Here is a 26,724-nt window from a genome sequence, read left to right as displayed (position 1 = left end):
TCAAGAGTATCGGCCCAATTTACCAAGCTTCTAATCATAGGACAGCCCCTTCATCCCAGGGACCAATTTAGTGAACCTTCGCTGTACCGCCTCCAATGTAAGTTTATCCTTCGTTAGATATGGAGACCAAAACTGCACACAGTATTCCAGATGTGGTCTCACTAAAGCACTGCATATTTGTAGCATGATTTCCTTATTCTTGTACTCCAATCCCCTTACATTAAATGTCAACATGCCATTTGCCTTCCTAATTGCTTGCTGTAGCCACATAGTAACTTGCCATGTGCCTTGTATGAATACACCCATGTTTCTCTGAACATCAACATTGAGAATTTTCATACCTTTTAAAAAATATTCTGCAATGATGGAGAAGACTTTCATCCCATCAATCTCTGTGGATTCCAAGCCCAGTTCCCAAAGGTGAAAGGTTCACACTCCAACACCTCAAACTGTATCTATAATGTATAACTGACTGTTCTCTTAGGATTGAAACACTTAATTTTACAATTAAGAATCTAATTGTTAATACTGCAGAATGCTTTGGAATATTGTCCTTTAGTGGGCAGCACTGCATTAAAATGGTTATCTCCTCACTTGTCTTTCATAGAATCATACATTACAGAAGGCAACCAACCGGCCCATCATGCCTGTGCCAGCTTTGTGAAAGAGCCATCCAACTTGTCCTACTCCCTTGCTCTTTCCCCATAACTCTACAGAATTCTCCCCTTCAAGTAGGGCGGCACAGTGGCGCAGTGGTTAGCACTGCAGCCTCACAGCTGCAGTGACCCGGGTTCAATTCTGGGTACTGCCTGTGTGGAGTTTGCAAGTTCTCCCTGTGTCTGCGTGGGTTTCCTCCGGGTGCTCCGGTTTCCTCCCACATGCCAAAGACTTGCAGGGTGATAGGTTAATTGGCCATTACAAAAATTGCCCCTAGTATAGGTAGGTGGTAGGGAAATATAGGGACAGGTAGGATGTGGTAGGAATATGGAATTAGGGTAGGATTAGTATAAATGGGTGGTTGATGGTCAGCACAGACTCGGTGGGCCGAAGGGCCTGTTTCAGTGCTGTATCTCTTAAAAAAAACATTAAAAAAAAAGTATTTTACCAATTTCTATTTGAAAGTTGCATCTGTTTCCACCATTTTTCCAGGCAATGCATTCCAGATTACAAAGCCCACGGCTTGAAAAGAAAATTCCATTTTCCGCCCCAGAATTTTTGTGCCAATTATCATAAAACTGTTTCCTCTGGTTACTGACCATTACATTGCCCATGCACATTGATTTGGACCATTGTTATTCTAGCTCATCATCGGGGGTAAAAAATAACCATGTTGGGCTGGATTTTTTGGCGCCAATGGGGCTCCAGGCACTGGGCCAAAAAGGCAGGGGGGGACCCCGCCTTGGCTTTTCTGATCAATCCCACCCCCAGCACAATCTTACGCTGTTCCTGCATTTAATTGCCCGTGCTGGGATCCCCATGGCCAATCACAGGGCCGGCAACTTAGTAGTATCGGCAGCACCACCAGGAGGAACGGCCACTGTCAGTACTACAGAGGCCTTAGAGACCTGAACCAGAGGTAGGTGAGGCGAGGTCACCGGGGCCAGTCTGGAAGACCCTGGCGAGTGCAGATGGGAGGGTAGGCATTAAGTGCAGCGGCAAGGGGATCCAGGGAGGTGGAGATATCCTGGCAGGGCCCCACCATAAGCCACAGATTGCCCATGGATGAGGAAGATGAGGATGCAGAGGCCCCCACGCGCCCCCCCCCCCCCAAAGCCCGTGCAGAGGGCGCCTCGTATTACTGGGCAACCTCCCCACGTGGTGGAGGCACCCCCCGCCGCTGGTTAAATTTCAGTGGCAGAGGGAAAGAGGCCCTTAAGTGGCTATTAATAGGCCACTTAAGGGCCTCAATTGGCCTCTGGGCAGGCAGGCAGTTATTACCCTATCCCACCCTCAACAAAAATCGCTTGGCGACAGGCCCTCCGCCCCCAACCACCCGACGTAATTCTATGGGGCCCCCCCCCCCCCCACCTCCGAACCATCTCGTGCTGCACAGAAAATCCAGCCCACTGAGTGCTGCACTACATCCTGTCAGTTGGCCGCACTCTCACCTGTGGGTCACAATGTTGTGGGGTTCATCCCACTCCAGGGCTTGAGCATTAAAATCCAGGCTGATACTCCAGTGCTGCACTGTTGGAGATGCTGATCTTTGGAAGAGATGTTAAACTGAGACCCCGTCTGCCCTCTCAAGTGGGCATAAAAGATCCCATGGCACTATTTTGAAGAGCAGGGGAGTTCTCTCCGGTCTCCTGGTCAATATTTATCCCTCAATCAGCATCACAAAAACAGATGATGTGGTCATTATCACATTGCAGTTTGTGGGAGGTTCCTGTGTGCAAATTGGCTGCGGACTTTTTTACATTACAACTGTGTCTATACTTCAAAAGTATTTCATTGGCTGGAAAACACTTTGAGGCATCCAGGTGGTCGTCAAAAGCGCTATAGAAATGAAAGCCTTTCTATTTTCCCTCCAATTATGCACGCATTGTTTACTTGTTCCCCCCAGTCCTCACTTAATCTGCAAGTGCAGTTGCACATAGGTTCTGTTGACACACCCAACATGTATCCAGAATGGAAATATGACAGCTAGCAGCCAACTGCATTAATTTTTTGGTGCCAGGTTCAATATGGTAAGTGCAAGCATTTACATTGGCATGAAGACCAACTTTCCAAAATATAGTCATTTGTTAAGTTTATGTTGTGATACTCAAGAGCCAAATTGCCCACGCTTTCCTACATGCCATTTTCCGTTGTAAACAAGAGATGGAATTACTCTCCATCTCTCGCTCTGTTTCTGCAGCTTTCTTTGCTGGTCTTGTCCCAGATCAAGGGAATCCTACAGAACATTATATGTACATTATACCTATACATGGGTTTAAATCAAAGAGTAATTGCAATAAAAGCATTTGTACAAAGGGATTTCACAGTTGAGACCCTGTGAAGCGGAGAGGTTGGTGTGATAATTGTTGTTTACTTTTCACTCAATCATCCCAACACTCTATTCATGCAACCTGCAGAAATCATGGTGTACAATGAAAATAGGAAATGCAACTTGAAATTTCCCACACACAGACATCATGGTTTGGAGTTTTCTCCCAGACATTAAATGTGATGCCAGATTTTCCCAACATACTTTACCCAGTAATAAGATAGACTACTGCACATGCAATAGCAGTCACTGTAGATGGATGTCAGCATCTATCCAACCATGTTACGAATGCACCTGCATTATTCAAGTGGATGTTGTCAACGTGCCCACTTCAAGAGATACTCACCAGAGATTTTCTCAAGGGTTCACCTGATCAGCAGCCACAACTCCAGCAGAAGATCAGAAGGGAAACCTCGTTTTTATGTGCATCAGGGTTTCCATCAAACTTCCGCTCAAGTTACGGTGGCCGATCCCTGCGAGGAAATTCCTGATCATTTTTTTATATTCTTTCGTGGGATGTGGGCATCACTGGCAAGGCCAGCATTTGTTGTCCATCCCTAATTGACCCTGACAATTGGCTTGCTCGGCCGTATCAGAGGACAGTCAAGAGTCAACCACATTGCTGTGGGTCCGGACTCACATGTAGGCCAGACCAGGTCAGGATAGCCAATTTCCTTCCCGAAAGGACATTAGTGAACCCAATGGGATTTTATGACAATTGATCATTTCATAACACCATTACTGAGACTAGCTTTCAATCCTAGATTAATTGATTGAATTCATTTATTAATTGAATTTAAATTCCACCAGCTGCCATGGTGGAATTGGAACCCATGTATCCAGGACATTAGCCTAGGCCTCTGGATTACTAGTCCAGTGACATTACCACTGCACCACTATCTCCCCTTTGATGTATAAGCACTTAGTTGTGAATATATTTCATATTGAGCAGTAACCAGCTGCTCAGTCAGAAACATCTCCCTGCAACCCCAAGGGCCAAGATCAGTAACTTAGCAGCACAGGAAGAATTAAGCCCTTAGTCTTTCCTCCACTCTCATGCCATGCAATGCCACACCTATTCTTAGCACTCTATACGTGGTGAAAATAGTAAAGCAATTTCCCGAACTCAATGTATATCTATGTAATTATTTAATCATGAAAACATGCAAATGAGTGGCCAATTTGTTTAAACCCAAAATTTATTAAAGTAGAAAGTCCGATTTGGTCAGAATTTCAGCAGTAGTCACTGTGAGCAATCATCTTAGTTCTGAAATCCTGGCGATTAAGCTCGTCGTGTAGAATTTATTCCTCCTTAAAGCATTCATTATTATTTTTTTTTAAATCATGCAGAAGATTACTAGGAAAGGTCTTTTGGGAACGAAAGATTTCTGCACTGGGTTTAACAAAGGGGCAAGTGATTACCCGTGGATCATGGAAAGGCATTAATAGTAATTATTCTCTTACCCGCCTGTTTTCCTAGCAGCATTTTCGAAAAACTTGGCTCTGGAAGCAACCCTATAAATTAAAACAGCAAAGTCTAAGAATTCCCTTGCAAAAAGTTAACTATCATAAATCCAACAGGAAAGATTATCGCTCTGTGTTCCCGTGGCTGTCTGCTAGAGCTCAAGAGCTTGTTAATAGTTACAGAATCTTTCATTCGGTTGTCTGAGTGAAATGGATTTTTTTTTTAATAAAGTACACAAATCAAAAAAGTGTACCAGTAGAACAGATGCTTTCACACACACACCAGCCTCATAGAAATAATCACTTTCGTTAAAGAGCAAAGACTACAATTTTGTCACAATTAATCGGTGTCACAGTTCTGGGGCAAGGAGTCTTACAGACTCCTTGTATAGCTGCTATAAGCTGGCACGGTGTTGCCTACTCAGGCGCCAGGGTGTTGCTTACCCAGAAACTGCTTGTAAAGGTAATGTGTGGGCCAAAGAAAAAGAGCAGTCTGAAATTTCTTTCAAAATGTTTCTAATTTCATTGACCCATTCAGACTGAAATTCAAAACCCAAAGCAAAAATCACAAGATCCACTATGTTGCTGGGGATAATAGTGTTTGGAATTTATCACCCACCCCGACCCAACTCAAAGTGTAAAACTATTTACGTAGCTCTACATGTGTTAAATGTAGAGCACAATCAGAAGCTCCAGCAAGTCCTAGTGACCTGCCCTAACCAAAGAGGTGAGACTTGAGGGAGTGCAGGTCACAGCATATCAAGATCACAAATGCAAATGCCTTGAGGAAGGGAAAGAAAGATTAAAACCAAGCCAACATTCTTCTTGCTCATTATCTAATATGTGCATAACACTTGTGGATGTGGTGCAGCATTGCTGAAATATCCTCTTCCATTATATAGCTTGTCAGCCCATTCAGCAAAGGCACCCAGTGAGATTGTACCCCAACATGAATCACTGGCTTCAGAAATGGGGAAAAGTGGAGGGGAGAGAGGAGAGAAGAGAGGATGAGAGAAAAGAGAGCTAGAAGAACATGAGGGACTGGGTGATGCAGTCAGTTGGTGAAAATCTTTGGTGCCAGAGTTCCAATTTAGCCTAAACTTATTTGGTAAAAATCTTTCTTTTCTGGCTGTGACAGCACAACATGAAATGAGTTGGGGGAATCTCAGTCCAGTTCCCAGTGTAGTAAATGGTGCTTTTCTGAATTCAGGGCCAAGGAACACGGTGGGAGGAGTACAAAGATGGCTGAAATGGCCACACTCACCACAGTGGAAAGTACCAAAACTCACTGGGGAAAATAGAAGAAATGGTTAAATAAGCCTCCATAGAGGCAGTTTCTCTGTTTTCTTGACATCTGGTGTTCATATAAATCCAGAACACCCGTTTGCCTGTGACAGCCATGAATAAATTAGATTAATGACTGGTTTCTCGGCTTCATTAGTGTTATAAAAAGTTATCCAACAATTTCAATGCTGAATTATAATGACTGAATCAGAGAATCGCCTTGATCTGGATAATTAAACAGTGAATAAATTGTCACTTATCATTGCATCTTTTAATTCATTAAAGTGCAAGACAAGAATGAAGATGGCACAATAAAGGAATAGCCCCAAGACATGGGCTGAATTTTACTGGCCCCCTGACATTGGGGGTTGTGGTGGGGAGGGGGGGGCCTGGAAAATGCCTCCGGGAGAGGCGCGCCACGGGAAGGGCCCACCCCATATTATTGGCGTCAGCGAGGCCTCATGGCAGCATCCCATCCCCCACCCGGCTCGGTGATGGGGCCGAAATTTAAATATTCTAATAGATGCTAATTAAAGAATAATTACTTACCTTGTCGCGTCAGCCGTCCCGCTCCCATATTCCGGTCAGCGGCTGGCACTTCTGCGCCATCCGTACCCCAACCAGTGAAACATGGCGGGGGGAGAAAGCGAGTGGGGAAAACTATTGCGATTGGTGGAGCGGAAGGGGTTGAAGGTGAAAACTAATACATTTTGGTGGTGGGGGGGGGGGGGGGTGGAGGGGAAGGTCGGGATTGAAAGGCAAGTTCTTGAGAGGAGAGGCCAATAAATAAATTATTTCTTCATGGGGGGGGGGCGGGGGTGGAAGAGGGGATTGATTCTTTCATTAAATTTAGAACTTTAATCATATTGTGAATGTATCTTTAAAAATTTAAATGATCTAGAAAGGCTTGAAGCCCATTAAAAATGGCGCCGGCGCCTGCGTTGTGCTGCCAGACACCGTTACCGGGGATAGAGCACCTGCCCCCCGCATGTCATCGGGGGTGGAGGCGCAGGTGGGTAAGAGGCGCAGTCTGCCCCAGCCATGTAAACGAGCTGCTGCGCTAAATATTGTGCATCCCCCCAACCCACCATCGGTGGCAAGCTGGAAAAATTCAGCCCACAGTTTCACATTTGCCCCACTTTACGCACGGTCTAACTAAAGTCCTGTTAAGCAGAATCTGCAGCCATTGTGTTCCCGGGACGAGGGCAACATTGGTCTGGGATGTTTGAGGTCACCTGGCATCTCCTAGTGGTCAGTCGAAGAATGGGGGCAGGCTGCCTGTCCTCTTAGAAACAGGAGTTCAAGTCCACGTGGACTTAAAGCAATACAGGGAGCAATTTACATTTAGAATTCCAACACCCCCCACCCCGTCAACCAAACGAATGTAAAAAATTAGTCAAAAATGTAATCAACGTAACATTTTATTCTAAACAGGTTCAGAATGTCGTATGCGAAACGGTTGCCGACGGAATGCCTGAGGTTACGTACACCAACCGAGCTTAAAGAATGGGCAGCCTGGCAGAGCGAGTTGTCGGAAGTTTTAAAACCTGTAACTGGTACAGATTCTGACTGCTAAGAATTGCCAGTTCAATCTGTTTATAAAACTGTGGCACTTGTGAGCACATCTTTAACCAAACCAGAACTGTGGCACAGGAGAAATGTCTTTGCAGTCAACGGCCTAACTTTAAAAAAAGAAACGTATTTGAACTAAACCTGAGGGAGATCATATAAAATAATTTGCTACGAACAGTAAAATAAGCAACTTTCAGACAACGAACAGTGCAGTACTTTAGATAGCAAGTTAGGTCGAATCCCAGCTTCGTATAAATGAGATTCAACTGCATACAGAAAAAAAAAATGAAAATTACTGGCAAACAGACCTGTACTTAAAGGAATAAGATTGTAAAACAGCTTTGCGATTTTAGCTCCTTTTTAAAAAAATATACATCTTCTATTTGAATTTGTTCTGTGCCATATAACACATATAGCAAGGGTTTAACCTGCTCCCAGGCTTCTGGGCTGTGAAGGCAGTGCAGGATGACCCAGTCTCAAATGTTACTCATCTTCTAAACACTTCCATCCAAAAGCCCAGATAAGGAAATCCCCCACAGGAACAGGAAGAGGCCATTTAGCCCCTCAAGCCTGTTCCGCCATTCAATGAGATCACGGCTGATCTGTGACCTAACTCCATATGCATGGGCACAAACAACCAGTTGAAAACAAAATGTGCCAGATTGGACGAGTTTATCTATTTAGCCCCTCACCACTACCAGCTCACAATAACCAGCGGTACTCCAACAGAGTTTAGCTCTCTTAACCTTTCTCTGTTTCCCTGGAATTTTTCATTGAATTTGTCTCACAAAACACCCCCACACATTTGTAAAATGTAATCATTTAAACAATACCAGAGCAATATGTTAACACTGTTTGAAATTGGAGTTTGTTTAAATCACAAGAAGCTCTTGACAGTAAAAAAATCTTTAACAGCAGAATCACCATGCGTTATCGCCATTAAATTATATTTGGGGGGGCGGGGGTGGAATTTAATTCGAACAAAAATAGCAATCAAGAATTCCAAACTTGCTAAGAGACAGAGAGCGCGCAAGAGAGTAAAAGAGCAGGGGAGGGAGCGAGAGATAGAGTGAGAGATTGAGCAGGAAAAGGGCAAGGAGTGAGCGCAAGCGAACAAGAGGGAGTGTGAGAGAGGGAGAGAGTGTGAGAAAAAAAGAGAGAAAACAAAAGAGAGAGAGAAAGAGAAAGAAAAACTCCAGAGCAGGTGATAAATGAGGGCATCCGAGGCCTGTAAAGCTATACTTCATTGCAAGCCAGTGCCCTCAGATGATGACGCAAGACAACTGGAGAGGGAGGTGAGAGAGGAGAAATAAAAGTACAATTCAAAACAAAGTTTACACAGAAGATGAAGTATCTTCCATGCTAGTGGACTGCTCCACTTTCAATGGTGCAGGAACTTTATCTCGACAAGGAGGATCTGGCGGTCTCATGGGAGGACGCTGCAGGCCAGATGAGGTCTTCTCCTGGTGGGCTCGCTGTATATTAACATTACTATAATCACCTGAAAAAGAAGGAAAATAAAGTTATTACATGCTGGCAAATACTGCTTCCGCCATCAGAGGAACTTGCTCAGGGAACAGGAGGATACTCTGACCCTCAACGAGAAAAGCTTTCGCTGATCAGCTGAATCAGTTCCCTCAAATCTCGAGTTCCCCACCATCCCCCCTCCCCACCCAAGTAAATCACAGTAATGCTTTTCTTTAATTGTATTGAAAATTCCATCCCAGAAGTTCTATTTTAGCTAGCTGTGAAAAATCCTGTTGTGTGGGGTGCTTAACACTGTCCCCTTACACACACAAATTTGCTCTGCTTAAGACTGTTTTTTGGATATCAATGTCCCACAGCAACTGGCAGTCCTCTGCTGTCTCAGCCAAGTGACTGTCTCCAAGGAAGATCTCAGTTGAATGTTGACAGGCTGCATGACCATTCTGGGCACTGGTTCTCACTAGACTGCCATATGTCTACTGTCCAACACAGGTCACTGCCCAATGTGTTACCTCCTCACCAGCCCTGGGGCACGCTTATAGCTCCCCTAGCGCTGCCCAATTGAGTTCAGTAAAGCCAAGGTTAACCCCAACATCCTCCTGATCTGTATGGTTTATTACTGCATTAAGTGCTAAAGGGAGATATTGTGCACTCAGTGATGCCCCTCAGCCTTCCCTGCGGTCTGTCGTTTAGGTGTTTCAGAGGCAGCTAGAGAAGCCATTTTGTGAAGAATCTCTTCTTCAGTAACAACGGGAGCAACTTCCACGCCAACATGACACGGGGAATGACAAGCAAAACATCTGTTGCCATGTAGCCTCTGACCAGCATCATTAAAACATAAGAATTGCAAACAACTGAGACACTCTGCTCAGGGTGCAATAACTCCTGGAACATGCAGGATTCAATGAAAAATTGGAGGGAAGATCCATTCATATCACAAGGGACTACAGAGAGCTGGAGTGTTGTGGAGCTGTAAGTGTACGAGTCATGTGACTGCCTGAATTTGGTAGAGCAGAAACAGTGAAGATGTGCCAACCGCGTAACCAAGTGATCAACAGAAATGAGACTTGCCGAGGCAGCCTGTGACTCAAGCAGTTGGGTGTTGGCAGATGTAACAGCCCGTTGTAAACTACCAGTCGAATGACTGAGCAACAAATCAAATCTGCTCTACAGAAAGTTCCCCCTCTTTCCTACACGTCTCATTACTGGAATCAAATCATTTAGATCCTGCCCGGGCTAGTTTGATGAGATACTGGCAAACTTTTTAGGTTACAAATTGAGCACATAAGGTTTTGCTCTTAATTTATTTTGTATGTTCGGCTCTTGGATTTGAAATGGAAAATAGAAATCTTAAACTGGCAGCAAATTTTAAAAACTTAATTTGTTTGACCCAAATGCCCATGCATGGGGCCTTTCATTGTGCCAGAGAGGATTTACTGAGGTCACAGTTTATGCCTTGAGCAGAGAGGCTCTGTTAGCCTTAATGGGATCAGTTATCGAGCAATGTGAAAAAAACCTAAAGCAATAAATTCAAGTTGTGAAGCATTGACCTGCTGGATTTGAGCATGTCGTGCTATCTGGGAGGTGCCTCGTGTAATCTTGTTGAATTTTATAGCAGGAAAAAAGTTTCATTTAAAAAAAAAATGCAGCCTTAGATCAGTGTTGCCCAATAGAAATTTCTGACTTGCCACAAGTGTGACTACAGTGACACTGTTTTACCCCCATACACTAGAAAATGCCTTAAACACAATGCAAGTAAATACACTTCACTGGTATGTTTACTGAAATACCTACCATTCATTGCAGGACTTTACAGTCTCTTTCTTTCAAAGTTTGGAATATTGGCATGAATTTACTTGAGACACCACATCTTAGTGCATTTTCTAGATTTTTGTTCAGCAGTTGCGAACGATACTTCAGAGTGACTTCTGAGATTATTGACTCACAAGAGGAGCTGCAGACCCTAAACCCGCACCCCCACACTCTACCCAGAACATGATTGGATTCCGATTGCCCTTTGCCTTAATGTACCACGTTGGAGCTAGTTGTTACTGGTTGAGTTGCTTTATTCTGCTGACCTTGAGCAGTTATTCGATTGGTTGAGTGACCACAATGACAGCTGCCTGCTCCATACAGTGTTGGTGTTTCCATGGTGCTGATAGAGTTTGCACCCATGTTACAAACCATTTTAGCAGATAACCAAGGAAGTTAAGCACACAGAAAACACTTGCATTCTCCGCTTTGCATTATATCAGCAAATGCATAAAAAGGTCAAAGTACACATGCATACACTGTGTGAATGAGGATTGAGATCACGCCCAACGATGGTATTTATTACTCATTTATGTACATGCAATTAGCCACATCTGGATTTCCAATTTTCCATGTGGCAAGTGGCCAACATGTGAGATAACATTGTCCTAGATTGTGCTCTTAGTTAGCATCTATTTTGATTGCTAGAATTAAGAGCAAAAGCGATCCACTGAAATAAAATCCAGATACAATTGATTTTGATGAGCCTCAATTCAAAATTATAACAGTGAAATGAATTGGACAGAACTTGGGGAAGGAAAGCACGCTAAGAGAGATTGCAATGTTAATATTCTATGCTCATCAGGCAACTACTCCAAATTATATCAAGTGCATTTACCATCCGCAGTATAAAACATCTTGGAAGAAGTAGGCTTTGAGCGAAAGGATGATGCTCGAGACGCATTGGCAGTTGTCTGATCAGACAATGGCACCCCATTTACAGACTTTGGTGCAAACTTCAGACCTCCGTCTTTCATTTTCGGTGCGAACCTCCCCACTTCAGTCTCCGAGAATGGCCGCCAATTCTGGTTACCTGCAGCTTGCCGAAGAGGAGATTCCGTTTCTGCCACCCTTGGGCTGGTCACGTTTGGTTTAGTCATTCGCTGCAGTGGAACAGGGCTTGGTGGAGAGCCCACACCACCCGTTTCCAGACTGCTGGTGTCACTGGCATTGTGGTTGGTGTTTCCTGCATCATCTGCAAAACAAAAGATTTTTTTAAAGAAATTATGTTTTTTTCAGGAGGAACAAAGACTGTCAATAAAACAGGTGCAAGGGGATGAACCATTTACTGCAAACCGAGTGAGTAGCACCTCCTATGTAGGAACGTAGAAGCAGGAGTAGGCCATTCAGCCCACTCCTTCATTCAATTAGATCATGGCTAATCACCTACCTCAATGCCACTTTCCTGTGCTATCCCTATATCCTGACCAGCAGATGACTGTTTCCCAATCCCTGGCTGGTATCAGTTGCTGTTTTTGACAACCAGTTGCTGTGGATATATATCCACACTCTCTCCCGCAACAATGCTCCAAACATTCCCTCAAAAAGAGGAAGAATTTTATAGGATTGGATCTTTTCTGGGCATTCAGGGTAAAGCCTGATTACTCAAACAATGAGTTTTTCCCCAGACAGAGGTGTGAAATATATTCAGCCATGAGATAGGGTAACTGGGTGTTGTTTGCACACTATGTTGGTAATATTCAAAATAAAATCTTTCAAAAAGATGCAACTGGTCCATGACTGTGTCTGGGTGGATTGCAGTAACATCTTCAAATGGACCTGCATTGCCTGAATCAGCACCACGTGGTTTGTAGTAACAGATTGACACAGCAACTTCACCATGAAAGCCAAAGGCCACTGAAGTACAACAGATTCAGTTGTGGTCCGAGTGATAGCACCAATCCTTATCTGAGGAAGGATGTTCTTGCCATGGAGGACATGCAAAGATGATTTACCAGGCTGATTCCTGGACGGCAGGAATGACATATGAGGAGAGATTGGGTCGGCTAGGGCGGCACAGTGGTGCAGTGGTTAGCACCGCAGCCTCACAGCTCCAGCGACCTGGGATCGGTTCTGGGTACTGCCCGTGCAGAGTTTGCAAGTTCTCCCTGTGACCGCATGTGTTTCCGCCAGGTGCTCCGGTTTCTTCCCACAGCCAAAGACTTGCCATTGTAAATTGCCCCCTGTGTAGGTAGGTGGTAGGAGAATGGTGGGGATGTGGTAGGGAATATGGGATTAATGTAGGATTAGTATAAATGGGTGGTTGTTGGTGGGCCAAAGGGCCTGTTTCAGTGCTGTATCTCTCTATGACTAGGCCTATATTCAATAAAGTTTAGGAGGAGGGGGGGGGGATCTCATAGAAACCTGTAAAATTCTAACAGAACTAGACAGGCTAGATACAGGGAGAATGTTCCCGATGGCTGGGGCATCCAGAACCAGGGATCACAGTCTCAGGATACAGGGTATGCCATTTAGAACTGAAATAAGGAGAAATTTCTTCACTCAGAGGGTGGTGAACCTATGGAATTCACTATAGCAGAAGGCAGTGGAGGGCATGTCATTAAATATATTCAAGAAGAAGCAGATAAATATATTTTCTAATGCCAAAGGGATCAAGGAATATGGGGAGAAAGTGGGAACAGGGTACTGAAATAGACAATCAGCCATGATCTTTTTTGAATGGCGGAGCAGGCTCGAAGGGCCAAATGGCCTACTCCTGCTCCTATTTTCAATGTTTCTAATCTACTTAATAAAATTTCCACCCAGTAAAACTAGACTAGGATCAGCTCTAGGAAACATCTAGGAGGCTGTCAACTCTTTCACATTTTCGATGTTGGGTGCTCATGCAGGAGTGTGACAGGCTTTAAACTAACCTTTTTTTTTTTTAGGTAATACCTTGTAGCTAACGTGTATAATCTTCATATTGCTGCTTTTCAGTGACTTCATCAATAGTTATTTAGGTTGGACCTTCTCCCTTCTTTCCCCAGAGTGTCCCACGAATGATCGAGTTCTCTGGATTTACTGGAACAGACTGGAACAATGCTTTGCCCACACTTTAACTTAACCCAACGCTTGCTATGATGTCAAAGGTTAAGTAACTTTGGATCCAGCTCAAGTGAAAATGAACACATGTAGACATTCAGGTGAACGCTTTCCAACAGGCAACTACCCCCATACATGCTAGAGTATCGCAGTTAGTCACAGCAAGTACCAAGTCAATTTGAAAAAGGTCAGAAATTTCTTCTAATGTAGCATTTCCACAAGAGCCCAGCAGAACCACTTTTGCAGAAATTCACCTCGTTGCATCTCTCTGCTTTCAAAACAATTGAGAAACGTTTCCTTAAACCTGTATCAGGATTATCCCACAAGGTAATCGGGTGAGTGTCCAAAGGGTGAACACATCTTTCACAATCCTAGTTCAAATCAGTGAATATTGTAATGTAATTCGGGCACTGACCGCAGTTCCAAAAGGATCTGTGTACATTATAGCTCTCCATAGAACTTAAGGCAAGTTGTACAATGCAAAAAAACAGGCCAGTCCTCCCAGCTCATTGAAGATTGTTATGTGGATGGAAAAAATTGTATCAACTGAAACAGTTATAGAATTACAGCAGGTGCCTGACCCACTTTTTGAAATTCTTAAGTAAACAACTGACAGTGATACTCTACTCATTGAACGCACTGTGGTAATTGCCTGATGGAAAGAGTGGCACCCATGCAGATTCACATTTAAAACTGGGGAACTTGAAGGGGCTTGGCAATATTCCTGCACCATCCCTAGCCACGTGTGCATGGAACTGATTTGAACTGCCCTATTGTATAAAAAACAGCTAGAAAAGGAAAGCCAAAACATACTGTTTTTAAAAAAATTATTATTGAGAGACATAACTGAAGTGCCAAGGCCCAGAGGTCAGTCATCAGCAAGGCATGGGTCCAGAAATCAAGTAGTTAGTGCTCAGCCAATATTCATTTTGGGTTTTAAAATCTGCAGAGAGGAGTAATTCCAGTTTGATCTCAACAATGAGGGTGCAGAGAGAGGGGCAATGATATAAGAGGGCATGTTTTAAGTAGGTGAAATAAGAGAGGAAAGTTTAGCGGAACCATAATCATTGCAAGTAGGGTCTCTGAGGGTAAACGTGGCTCTCAGGTGACACGCCTGCCTTGGAAGTCAACCTTTTGTTGAAGCCTTGGTAATCAAATCTAATTAACTCCAAAGCACTTAACGATTGACAAGCCAGTCGGGCTCACGAATGAAACCTGATTAACTAAACTGGTCACAGAGGACTGGGGGGTCTTCCCACATAGCTTCAGAGGTCCCTGCAAAGCCAAAGCACCAACTGGTAAGGTGGCCCTCGTTGGGCAAGGAGCAGAAAAACTTACCAGAGGTTCATACTGCTACATTATATTGTTTTAACTGGTTAAGCTCCAGCCTATTTGGGCTTGCTGAGCCTGCTCTCTGTCCTAATAAGGGGAAGTCCGATTTACCCATATGAAGTGAGTTCAATTTATTGGGAAAGATAAATCCTAAAATGGTGCAGATTTCTCAATGGTTTGGTTTGGAGACTCAAAATAGTGAAAGTTTTCTGCATATGTAAAAACACCTACTGCATTTCCCTCCCCTCAAAAAGGTTACCAATAGATCAAAGTCAAGAGTTTTGACTGAGATACTAGGGATGGCTCACATGCTTGATGCAAGGACTCTTACAATTCTACAGGTCAGAGAGTCAGAGTTATACAGCACAGAAACAGGCCCTTCAGCCCATCATATCTGTGCTGGCCATCAAGCACCTAAACTATTCTAATCCCATTTTCCAGCACTTGGCCCGTAGCCTTGTATGCTATGGCGTTTCAAGTGCTCATCTAAATACTTCTTAAATGTTGTGAGGGTTTCTGCCTCTACCACCTCTTCAGGCAGTGTGTTCCAGATTCCAACCACCCTCTGGGTGAAAAGGTTTTTCCTCAGCTCCCCTCTAAATCTCCTGCCCCTTATCTTAAATCTATGCTCTCTGGTTATTGACACCTCCACTAAGGGAAAAAGTTTCTTCCTATCTATGCCCCTCACAATTTTGTATACCTCAATCATGTCTCCCCTCAGCCTTCTCTGCTCTAAGGAAAACAACCCTATCCTTTTCAGTCTCTCTTTATAGCTGAAATGCTCCAGCCCAGGCAACATCCTGGTGACTCTCATCTGGACCCTCTCCAGTGCAATCACATCCTTCCTATAGTGTGGTGACCAGAACTGTACACAGTAATCCAGCTGTGGCCTGACTAGCATTTTATACAGCTCCATCATAACCTCCCTGATCATATATTGTGTGTCTCGGCTAATAAAGGCAAGTATCCCAAATGCCTTCCTAACCACCTTATCTACCAGTGCTGCTGCCTTCAGTGATCTATGGACAAGTACACCAATGTCCCTCTGTACTTCCTAGGGTCCTACCATCCATTGTATATTCCTTTGCTTTATTAGTCCTCCCAAAATGCATCACCTCACACTTCTCAGGATTAAATTCCATTTGCCACAGCTCCACCCATCTTACCAGCCCATCTATATCGTCCTGTAATCTGAGGCTTTCCTCCTCACTATTTACGACGCCAATTTTCGTGTCATCTGCAAACTTACTGATCATATCTCCTATATTCACGTCTAAATCATTAATGTACACTACAACAGCAAGGGTCCCAGCACCAATCCCTGTGGTACACCACTGGTCACAGGCTTCCACTCGCAAAAACAACCCTCGACCGTCACCCCCTGCCTCCTGCCACTAAGCCAATTTTGGATCCAATTTGCCAAATTGCCCTGGATCCCATGGGCTCTTACCTTCTTAACCAATCTCCCATGTGGGACCTTATCAAAAGCCTTACTGAAGTGCATGTAGACTACATCAATTGCTTTACCCTCGTCTACACATCTAGTCACCGCCTCGAAAAATTCAATCAAGTTAGTTAGACACAATCTCCCCCTGACAAAGCTATGCTGACTATCCCTGATTAATCCCTGCCTCTCCAAGTGGAGAAATTTCCATCAGAAATTTTTCCAATAGTTTCCCTACCACTGATGTTAGTCTCACCGGCCTGTAATTATCTGGTTTATCCCTGCTACCCTTCTTGAATAATAGCACCACATTTGCTGTCCTCCAGTCCTCTGGTACCTCTCCTGTGGCCTGGGAGGATTTGAAAATTTGTGTCAGAGCCCCTGCTATCACCTCCCTTGCCTAACATAACTTATAAGTGCAATTCACCCCCAGGATAAAGCACCATTCCCTCCCAAATCAGGACTACTGCACATGCAGAAACCTATCACTATTTTGAGTCTCCAAACCAAACCATTGAGAAATCTGCACCATTTTAGGATTTCTATTTCCCCACATAGTGTACTCACTTCATATGGGTAAATAGGACACCTCCTTATTCGGACAGAGAGAAGGCTCAGGAAGCCCAAATAGACTGGAGCTTAACCAGTTAAAATAGTATAGTGTAGCAGTATGAAGCACTGGTAAGTTTTTCTGCTGCTTGCCCAATTATCCGCTACCCACCTTCCTCCCCACCTCAGCCACTGAATTGAGGAAGAAGCTTCTGATAACGTGAGGCAGTCCTGTGTCATATGCAACTGCGTATAGTCACCACAAATGGGAAAAAGAATGAAATAAAAGGTAGGCGTCTCTCGTTAACACATGCCCACTGAATAAAAGTCCTTTAATGCCAACCCTGTAATTAGGATTCCAACCCAAAGACTGCGTAGTTAAACTGCATATATAAAAAAAACCATATAAAAAAAAAAGGAAAAACAGGAATCTTGATAGTTTATCCAGCTAACAGCTGCAAGCAATTGATCAAACCAGACACCACTGGTCTCACGAAAGAGACGAGCGCTGGCGCCAAGCGGCGAGAGCTTCAGACACATATAATGATCAACGCCATAAAATTGCCATCCAGCACTGCTGGCCGATAAGTGTCTGATTAATAGAGCAAAATCTGTGCGCACAAACCAAAAAAAGCGCAACCATGCTTCAACATTACAGAATGTGAGAAGCAGGCGGCAGGATCTCGTTAACCACCTCAAGTCCCTCAGCGAACTTGTTGATTAACTATATAGAGTACTAAAGAAAAGGCAAAGAGTAATGTAGTCAGCTCAACGCTGGAATCAAGTCACTTTACATAGAAGCCTGGAGGCTTAATTCTCATTCCAAGCCCATTGGAACGGTAGGACAGTGTTGAAGTGGGAAATAGCAGTTCACTCTCCAAATATACTCCATCTGAGATTACTGATAGAGGAGACCGGTATTGATTGAGGGAGAGCGAAGGAGGGGGTGGGGGGCGGGTCACATGTTGCAGTATTCATCCATTGTCTAACAGTTAACTAATATGTTCACTGCTTAAAATGGCTAGCTGTGCTGCTTCTTAGCAAAAGGCTCATTACTTACGAATGGCTCAGTGGGTAAATGCACTACAATTTTAATACTAAGTGGAAACTAAATTTCTGCACAGGTTAGTGTGATGTTACCAAGAATTTTATGAAAAAAAATTATGTCCAAATGGCTCTCAGTTATCATGTCAACTCCATAAAAATGTAAAACATATTTTGCAGGGATCCATGAGCACTGGCTGCCTCTGGTGCCTCTCTCTAGGTTCTTATTAGGTGTAAGCCTAGACAGTGGATGTCAATGCGTTATTCAACTGTGAGGGGAAACTATATTTCCTCCTGTCCTCACCCAATATCTACATCCATGTATTTTCCAGTTGGTTCACCCAATAATAGAAAGGCAGTAGAAACCTAGCCAATTTTTTCCTGCTTCCTTAAACCAGGGACAACCAGCCCACTGCGGCCCAAATGAGATCATTTAGTTCAGTGCAAAATAATCTGTTATTACTCAGCAACATGCAGGGCAGTGCAATTACCCACTGAGCCAGATACAATGAGCCTCCTAAATAAACATTTAAAAATACATCAATCAGAAGGTTTAATGGCCAGAAAAAAACATTTGCCATGTGAATTTACTCGTGGGGTTCCCCAGCAATGAAGTGGAAAGTTATCATTACCCTGTGCAAATGATCGGAGCTACTGAACAGCTGGTGAAATAGTTTAGGGATGGCATGGTTTGAAATTCAATTTACAGAGTGTACCAGGGCAGAGAATCTCCTGAGCAATCTGATCCTCTCATCAGACAGTTCCTGGGCCAAAGTTTCTGCTTTGGGGTGAGAGAGCACCTTCCCCAGTCTAATAATTTTGTCAAAGATTGCAGTAAGAAATTCCAAAGAATAAATCATTCCTTCATGATCACTTCTAGCTTTTATAGAATCTTATTCAAAGTGACTAAATTAAACGATCATAGTGATATGATTGAGGGTGTATTAACCCTCACTTGGCTGAATAGAAATTCAGTACATTTAGACCAAGAAATGCTGCTTATAAAAGGCTTTAAATCTGCCATAGAGGTAACCTAAAATTATTAGGTTTTATGCCACAGGAAACTTCCAGGCACCCATAAGAAGCACTTTAGCATGTCATTATCTCCTGTGCCATGAAGGAATTATCTAAAGATTTGAATCAGCCTGCACCCAAATATATAAGAAACCTTCAAAACAATCACAGCAGGCAAGGATCCCATTGCTCAGTTCTTACAGCGATCTCTGCACTATTATTTACCATTTACTATCCCAGTTTAATTTTTGTGGCACATTTAACATGTTTTATGAAGATGGTAACAGGAGGAGGCCATTTAGCCCATTGAACCTGTTCCGCCATTCAATGAGATCATGGCTGATCTGTGACCACAATCCTTACAGCCAGCTTTGTTCCATATCCCTTAATACCTTTGGCCAAGAAAATTTATCAATCTCAATTTTAAAGTTAACAATTGATTCAGCATCTAATGCCATTTGCAAAAGAGAGTTTCAAACTTCTACCATTCTTTGTAGAAGTATTTTCTAATTTCACTCCTGAAAGATCTGGCTCTAATCTTTAGACTATGCCGCCTAATCTTAGACTCTCGAATCAGAGGAAATAATTTCTATCTACCTCATCAGTTCCCCTTAATATCTTGAAAATTTCAATCAAATCACTCCTTAAGCTTCTAAATTTCAAGGAATACAACCCTAGCTAGTGTAATCCCTTCTTGTAATTTAACCCTTTGAGTCCAGGTATCATTCTAGCAAACCTACGCTGCACTCCTTCCAAGACCAATATATCCTCCCGAAGGTGTGGTGCCCAGAACTGCTCACAGTACACCAGGCAAGGTCTAACCAGGGCTTTGTATAGCTCAAACAGGACTTCAACCCCCTTGTATGCTATTCCTTTGGATATAAAGACCAGCACTTCATTAGCCTTTTGAGTATTTTTTGTTCCTGTTTAAAATGTCATGAAGATCTACGTACCTGGACCCAGATGAGGACCTTCCGTACTTTGGTCTTCACTCTAAGAAAGGCAAGGTTGAACAACCTGCCATCTGATCTTGTGTGGAGGAAAATTCCTTCTTCTGTCTTCAGAAGAAGGAATTGTTCTCCACACAAGATCAGATGGCAGGTTGTTCAACCTTGCCCGTCTTAGAGCAAAGACCAAAGTACGGAAGGTCCTCATCAGGGAACTCCTCTTTGCTGATGATGCTGCAGTAACATCTCACACTGAAGAGTGTCTGCAGAGACTCATCGACAGGTTTGCAGCTGCCTGCAACGAATGTGGCCTAACCATCAGCCTCAAGAAAACGATCATGGGACAGGATGTCAGAAATGCTCCATCCATCAATATCGGCGACCACGCTCTGGAAATGGTTCAAGAGTTCACCTACCTAGGCTCAACTATCACCAGTAATCTGTCTCTCGATGCAGAAATCAACAAGCGCATGGGAAAGGCGTCCGCTGCTATGTCCAGACTGGCCAAGAGGGTGTGGGAAAATGGCGCACTGCCAAGGAACACAAAAGTCCAAGTGTATCAAGCCTGTGTCCTCAGTACCTTGCTCTACGGCAGCGAGGACTGGAGAACGTATGTCAACCAAGAATGACGTCTCAACTCATTCCATCTTCGCTGCCTCCGGAGAATCCTTGGCATCAGGTGGCAGGACCGTATCTCCAATGCAGAAGTCCTCGAGGCGGCCAACATCCCCAGCATATACACCCTACTGAGCCATGGGTGCTTGAGATGGCTTGGCCACGTGAGCAGCATGGAAGATGGCAGGATCCCCAAGGACACATGGTACAACGAGCTCGTCACTGGTATCAGACCCACCGGCCGTCCATGTCTCCACTTTAAAGATGTCTGCAAAGTCCACAAGTCATGGAAGTCAGTTGCCAGTGATCGCCAGAGCTGGCGGACAGCCATAAAGGCGGGGCTAAAGAGCAGCGAGTCAAAGAGACTTAGCAGTTGGCAGGAAAAAAGACAGAAGCGCAAGGAGAGAGCCAACTGTTTAACAGCCCCTACAACCAATTTTATCTGCAGCACCTGTGGAAGAGTCTGTCACTCTCGAATTGGCCTTTATAGCCACTCCAGGCGCTGCTTCACAAACCACTGACCACCTCTAGGCGCTTACCCATCGTCTCTCGAGACAAGGAGGCCAAAGAAAGAAAGACGTACCAGGACCCCAGTCTCTTTGGACCTCCACTGTTTCTAACTTTTCATCATTTAAAAAGGACACTGTTCTTTCCCTTTTAGCTCTGAAGTGGATGACCTCACATTTGCCTGCAATGAAATCCATTTGCCACATTCTTGCCCATTTACTTAATCTATTATCTCTTCATATTGTTATACTTCCATTTACACTCATTTCAATATCACTTATCTTTGTGTCATCAGCAAATTTGGATATGTGGCTTTCTATCCCATCATTTAAGTCGGTAATAAATATGATGAATAGTTGAGGCCTGACACAGATCCTTGCTGATCATTATTAAATACATTCTGCCAATTAGACTACCTGCCCATTATCCCTACTCTTGGTCTCCCTCTGCTCAACCAATTTCCTAATCAGATCAATAAATTCCCTTCAGTTCTATGAGCTTCAATTTCAGTTAACAGTCTCTTATGAGGGACTTTATCAAATGCCTTCTGGAAGCCCATATAAACAACATCCATAAACTTTCCCGTCACTACTTTAGTCAACTCTTCGCAAAAACTGTAATCAGATTTGCCAGGTATGACTTAGTCTTCACAAATCCAATGCTGGCTCTCTGATCAGAAAAAATTTTCAAGGTGCTCAGTTACCCTATCCTTAATTACAGGCTTATATACAATTGGTGTGGAGTGGCAGACTAAGACATATAAAACAAAAATTTATCAAGTCAAGTACTGATAGTGAAGTAAATGTTTCATGCGCATGTCACGGTAGGTGCCCGAAATACCCCACAAAACAAAAAAAGACTCAATGCGGGGATGAGGGGAGCAGGACAGAAGTCTAATGCAACAATTTATGCTCCTGCCTGACTATCCTCCATTTTCCAGATAAAATGGGTTCACAATCCGGAATTGGAGAATTGCGAGAGAGAGAGCGCGCGAGAGAGAGCGCGCGAGAGAGAGCGCGCGAGAGAGAGCGCGCGAGAGAGAGAGCGCGAGAGAGAGAGCGCGAGAGAGAGAGCGCGAGAGAGAGAGCGCGAGAGAGAGAGCGCGAGAGAGAGAGCGCGAGAAAGAAAGAAGAGAGAGCGCGAGAAAGAAAGAAGAGAGAGCGCGAGAAAGAAAGAAGAAGAGAGCGCGAGAAAGAAAGAAGAAGAGAGAGCGAGAAAGAAAGAAGAGAGAGAGCGAGAAAGAAAGAAGAGAGAGAGCGAGAAAGAAAGAAGAGAGAGAGTGTGAGAGAGAGAGAGAGAAAAAGAAGAGAGAGAGAGAGAGAGAGTGTGAGAGAGAGTGAGAGAGAGAAAAACCGGTGGTGGGAGATGTGCGAGCGAGAGTGACAGGTAGGCAAAGAGACACAGTGAGGTGACACGACTGAGATTATACTTTCTTATAATGAATCTTTAATTATTGAGAGAAAAGCTACATGGGGCAGTAGAAAAGAACAGAATCTGAGAATATGGAATTTATAAACATCAATGAGCAGTTATATCAGACAGCCTCGATGGATGTTGATTTAAACTATTCCACTTTGTTGCTCTGCACTTTAAAGCGCTGTGAAGAAAATGGTCTTCTCAAGTGGATGGGTTCGGACTTTGTTTGAATTTGAAATGCATTGCTCCAGTGAAAAGGCCTGAACAGGTACCCGTCCCCCTGTGGTTCGATTCCTGATCACAGCCAGGCAGCAGTTGGGTGCCTCAGAGACCGTGGGCGAGACAAAAATAATGGAGCAAACACCTCAGCAACTTCTGCTGGACATTAGGTGAGAGCAGGATCGGGCTACACTGAAGCCTAACACAAATGAACAGCTAGCCAGAACAGTACAAGCTCACATATGAAGGACGGACACTTGGTTGAGCTACCAGAGGGCTACTCACATCCATGAAACAGTACCAGAAAGAGTTACTGCATTCACAAGAGGGGAAGAGAGAGAAAAGTACCAGTGGCATGACACGTGACAGTGTGACGCTTATACAATACAAACTATAAATATGAACTTACGAAGTTTAAACCCAAAACCGTCACTTCCCTCTGAAACCTAAATAGAGTTGAGAGGTCAGGTGAGCTTTTCTTTTCTGCCAATACACATGGAGCTGCAAGAATTTTCATTACTGAACAAATCTTGGCAAAGTCATTAAAATGCAAATGACCTTTCTGGACATAACTTTAAGAAGTCTTTCAAGTGCAAACAACCCTTCCTGTGGTAATGGCTGCATTTCTCCAACTAATTTAAAAAAAAATGTGTTCACAATACTGTTGCAGACTCTTCGACGCCAAGCTTGATATTCCGAAAATGGGCGTGGAAAGCTGTATTTTATTAAGATGGTATGTGGATGAGTAATACCCAGACTCCATTGTCTGACAATGACTTAACCATCAGAAACTATTTATAAGGACAACGGAAAGAGATGCTCTGGTCACATGAGAGAAACTAGGTTTCTATAGGGATTTTAGTAAGGCATATTCGGAGCAGACAGGGGAAAACATTTATACCAATGAAGAGAAAAGACCCTGCCTAAAACCACCAGCTTTAACCCACATGTAGGCAGAGACTCGAGTTGGTCCTGAACTCTCCACCTGAGGAATCATACAAGGGCTTTGCCATTGAGCCTCGACTGTAATATAACAAGAAAAATCTGCTACTGTGAATATAAAACAGTGAATCCATCCTCCTAAACCTCCAGAGCTTTTCTTCAAATGGACAAAAAAAAAAGATTACAGGCCTGCATCGTTTCAAGTCTTCACCCTGGGGAAAAGCAAGTGTAACAGAGAACTCTTGAAATCGTAAGACCTAAATGCATGCTACTTTTGTAATTGCAATCTTGCCTTGAGTGTGTATCTGTATGTGTGAGAGTGGGTGTTGAACAATAAACATTTATCTTTTTTTTTAAAACTTACGAGAAAACCTGTCATGTATTCGTTCCTGACAATTAAAGCACTCAGGAGTTAAAACACCTTTTTAAAAAAATGAGGTCTTCGGTCAGCTCGAGGCGGGAAAGGGGGAAAAATTTCCTCCATAATAACAGACGGATGGATTTTAAGCGGCACGTGACTGTGCATGCCAGTTAACAGAACCAGCTTCTTCCTTCTCTCGCCCTCTCCGACAACAAACAAACAAACAAACAATCAAACCTTTGTGGTGCGATATACATAAAATTGGCAGTCACACCACAACATGCATATATGTCAGCTTCGCAGCATTGTGTTGCTTTAAACAGACTGTCTGTGAGCAATGAAACAGATACTGACCTTCCACATCCTGAGAACAGGAAGAGTTGAGGTTAAGCCGAGGCCGGGCAGGACGTTTGGAGATTGTGATTGGCTGCCGTTTCCTCGGTGCGGCTCTGGGAGGCGGGATTGGAGGAGCAGCAGCATTCTCCTCCGGTGGGAACTGAAATATCTGGAAAATTGGAACAAAATAGAGACATATTTCCAGAATCCCTTCCAAAAATTCTGATCAACAATTTTTCCTCCTGCTTATCCCTTCAACGGCTTTCATTTAAAATGTCTGAAGAGTAGAATTTCCATGGGCTTTCCACAATCCCTGGCCGTAACGTTAGCGGGACAAATTTTCGCCGGAACATGATGGGACATTACGGCAGCGCCATGGAAATTCCAGGTGCAGATGCTTACCAGAGGACTGGGAGGAGATGCTAAGATTGATAGCGTGAGGGTGCTGGATCATCAGCAGCAGTGTAATCATTGGCACAGGATGCTGACTGGAGAAATTAATGAGCCACACAGCAAGAGGGAGCGGAACGTGTACAAATCATGAACACAAGTTTCAGTTATGCAGTGTGCTAATCCAGCTCCCTCATGCCATCAGGTTCAGTAACTCAACCAGGCCAGTTCATCCAAATCAATAGGATAATCAGGACTCACTGTTCACTATATTTCTATTTAAATGTATTTATTTAAAGATCACAGCAGTTCTTTGTAGCAGTTTGATCTTTAATAAGGGGCCCTGATGTTATAGCAGGCTTTTTGAAAAGAAGTCTTGATAGAAGAGAAGCAGAGTGGAGCTCCAGTGCTGTAACATCTTAGGATGTGGGTTGACACCATGTTGTTATATGGTGAGTTCATGTTCTTTTCATGTTGTGTGGCAGATGTGCCATGTTCTGGCTGTGCATTTTATTACATGTATGGCAAGAGAAAAACTATTAAATCGAATGAAGAAAAAGAACATGCCACCCTGCAGAGGTTCCACTCACCCAAATCAGAAGGTTGTGGCTTCAAGTACCATAGCAAAGACTGGAGCACATAATCTAGTCTGACACTCTAGTAAAACACTGACGGAGTGCTGCACTGGCTAAGGTGCCATCTTTTGGAAGAAGTGTTAAAACCAAAGGTCCCATTTGTCCTCACAGTTGGATGTGGGAGATCCCACAGCACTATTTGAACATTTGGGGAGTGTCCGGGCCAATATTTTATCCCTCAATCAACATCACTAAAAGTAGCTATTATATCAATGGGTCCTTATTCTTGCTCTGTGCAAACTGGTTGCAACGTTTTCTATAACAGTGACTAGACTTCAAAAGTATTTCATTGGCTGTAAAGAACTTTGAGATGTCGAGATTGTGGAGAGCGCTATATGAATGAAAGTCATTCTGTCAGCTTCCGGTTGTAGAACAGGATCAGCAAAGGTGTACAACTGAATTTCTTGTAGGTTCCCAACCTGCCCTGTATAACAACTGGTGTTAATGCAGTGCATGGAAAAAAATCTTAAAAACGAGCCATTTCATATTTTGGAGAACAATGGGTCATGTAGATCTTATTACCCTTGAGTGCAAGTGCAGAACTAGAGAACATAAATACAAGGCTAACAAACATCAATCAAGATATTTGACTACATGCTGCCTCCCTTTCTCTCGTCCACCACCTCCCCCCAAATGCCCCCTCCCCATACACACAAACATTTTGCAGTAGGGTAATTAATCAAGAATTGAAACCTAGACTGCTTTTCTCTCCTTCCTAACCCAAGTGAACCTGTGCCCAATAATTACTGCCCAAGCATCGGGTCAGCCAACACAGTAAAGGCCAGTGGTTAAATGTTGAACCTTGGGGACTCTGTGGCTTAGTATTAATTGTTATTAGCAGTTTATCTATAATGCTACAATTAGCAGTATTATTATTCATTTGGTTAATACATTTGGAGAATACATGGCAAAAAATATTTTCTTACTGTAACTATTTAAATGGCTGAGCAATCCCCAACATTACTATAGCGGAGTGTTTCCTGACAATGCAGAGCATGCGTAGAGTGATTGCCGACGTCATCAGTGCGTCCAAATATCTGCCAGCTTGCCAGTATGAATCTGCACGTGCGCACTGACATCACTGCGCAATGACGTCAGACGTAACGACGTCCGAGCGTTTCCTCACCCCTCAATGACCGCAATCGCCGCCACCATGCTCCACCCCCCCCCCACCTCACTTCCTGCCTAACTGCTAACCCCTACCCACACCCCGCTGCACTCAGTTGCTCCCTCTGGGCCTTGCCGCTTGCTCCCAGCCTCACCGCTTTCCCCCTCACACGATCGCACCGGGCCTAACCGCTTCAGCCACCCACTCACTGCTTCCCCCA

At 43.8% G+C, this 26,724-nt stretch overlaps 1 protein-coding gene across 3 annotated transcripts in view; it reads right to left on the bottom strand.

Moving 5' to 3' along the window:
- Positions 1-26,724, bottom strand: part of ophn1 (oligophrenin 1) — a 211,343-nt gene that overhangs the window by 35,906 nt on the left and 148,713 nt on the right. The window contains exons 19-22 of one of the 3 annotated variants that reach the window (XM_068047210.1): positions 24,390-24,540; positions 11,442-11,798; positions 8,645-8,807; positions 4,451-4,501 (exon numbers count right to left, since the gene is read on the bottom strand). In XM_068047210.1, coding sequence (XP_067903311.1) covers positions 4,451-4,501; positions 8,645-8,807; positions 11,442-11,798; positions 24,390-24,540 — 722 coding nt within the window. The remainder of the gene's footprint in view (positions 1-4,450; positions 4,502-8,644; positions 8,808-11,441; positions 11,799-24,389; positions 24,541-26,724) is intronic. The other 2 variants (XM_068047212.1, XM_068047211.1) reach the window with 2 other exon arrangements.

This window comes from Heterodontus francisci, chromosome 15, assembly GCF_036365525.1.
Source record: "Heterodontus francisci isolate sHetFra1 chromosome 15, sHetFra1.hap1, whole genome shotgun sequence".
NCBI classification, from domain to species: domain Eukaryota; kingdom Metazoa; phylum Chordata; class Chondrichthyes; order Heterodontiformes; family Heterodontidae; genus Heterodontus; species Heterodontus francisci.
Note: the sequence above shows the minus strand (reverse complement) of the source record. Positions and strands in the feature narration are given on the sequence as shown.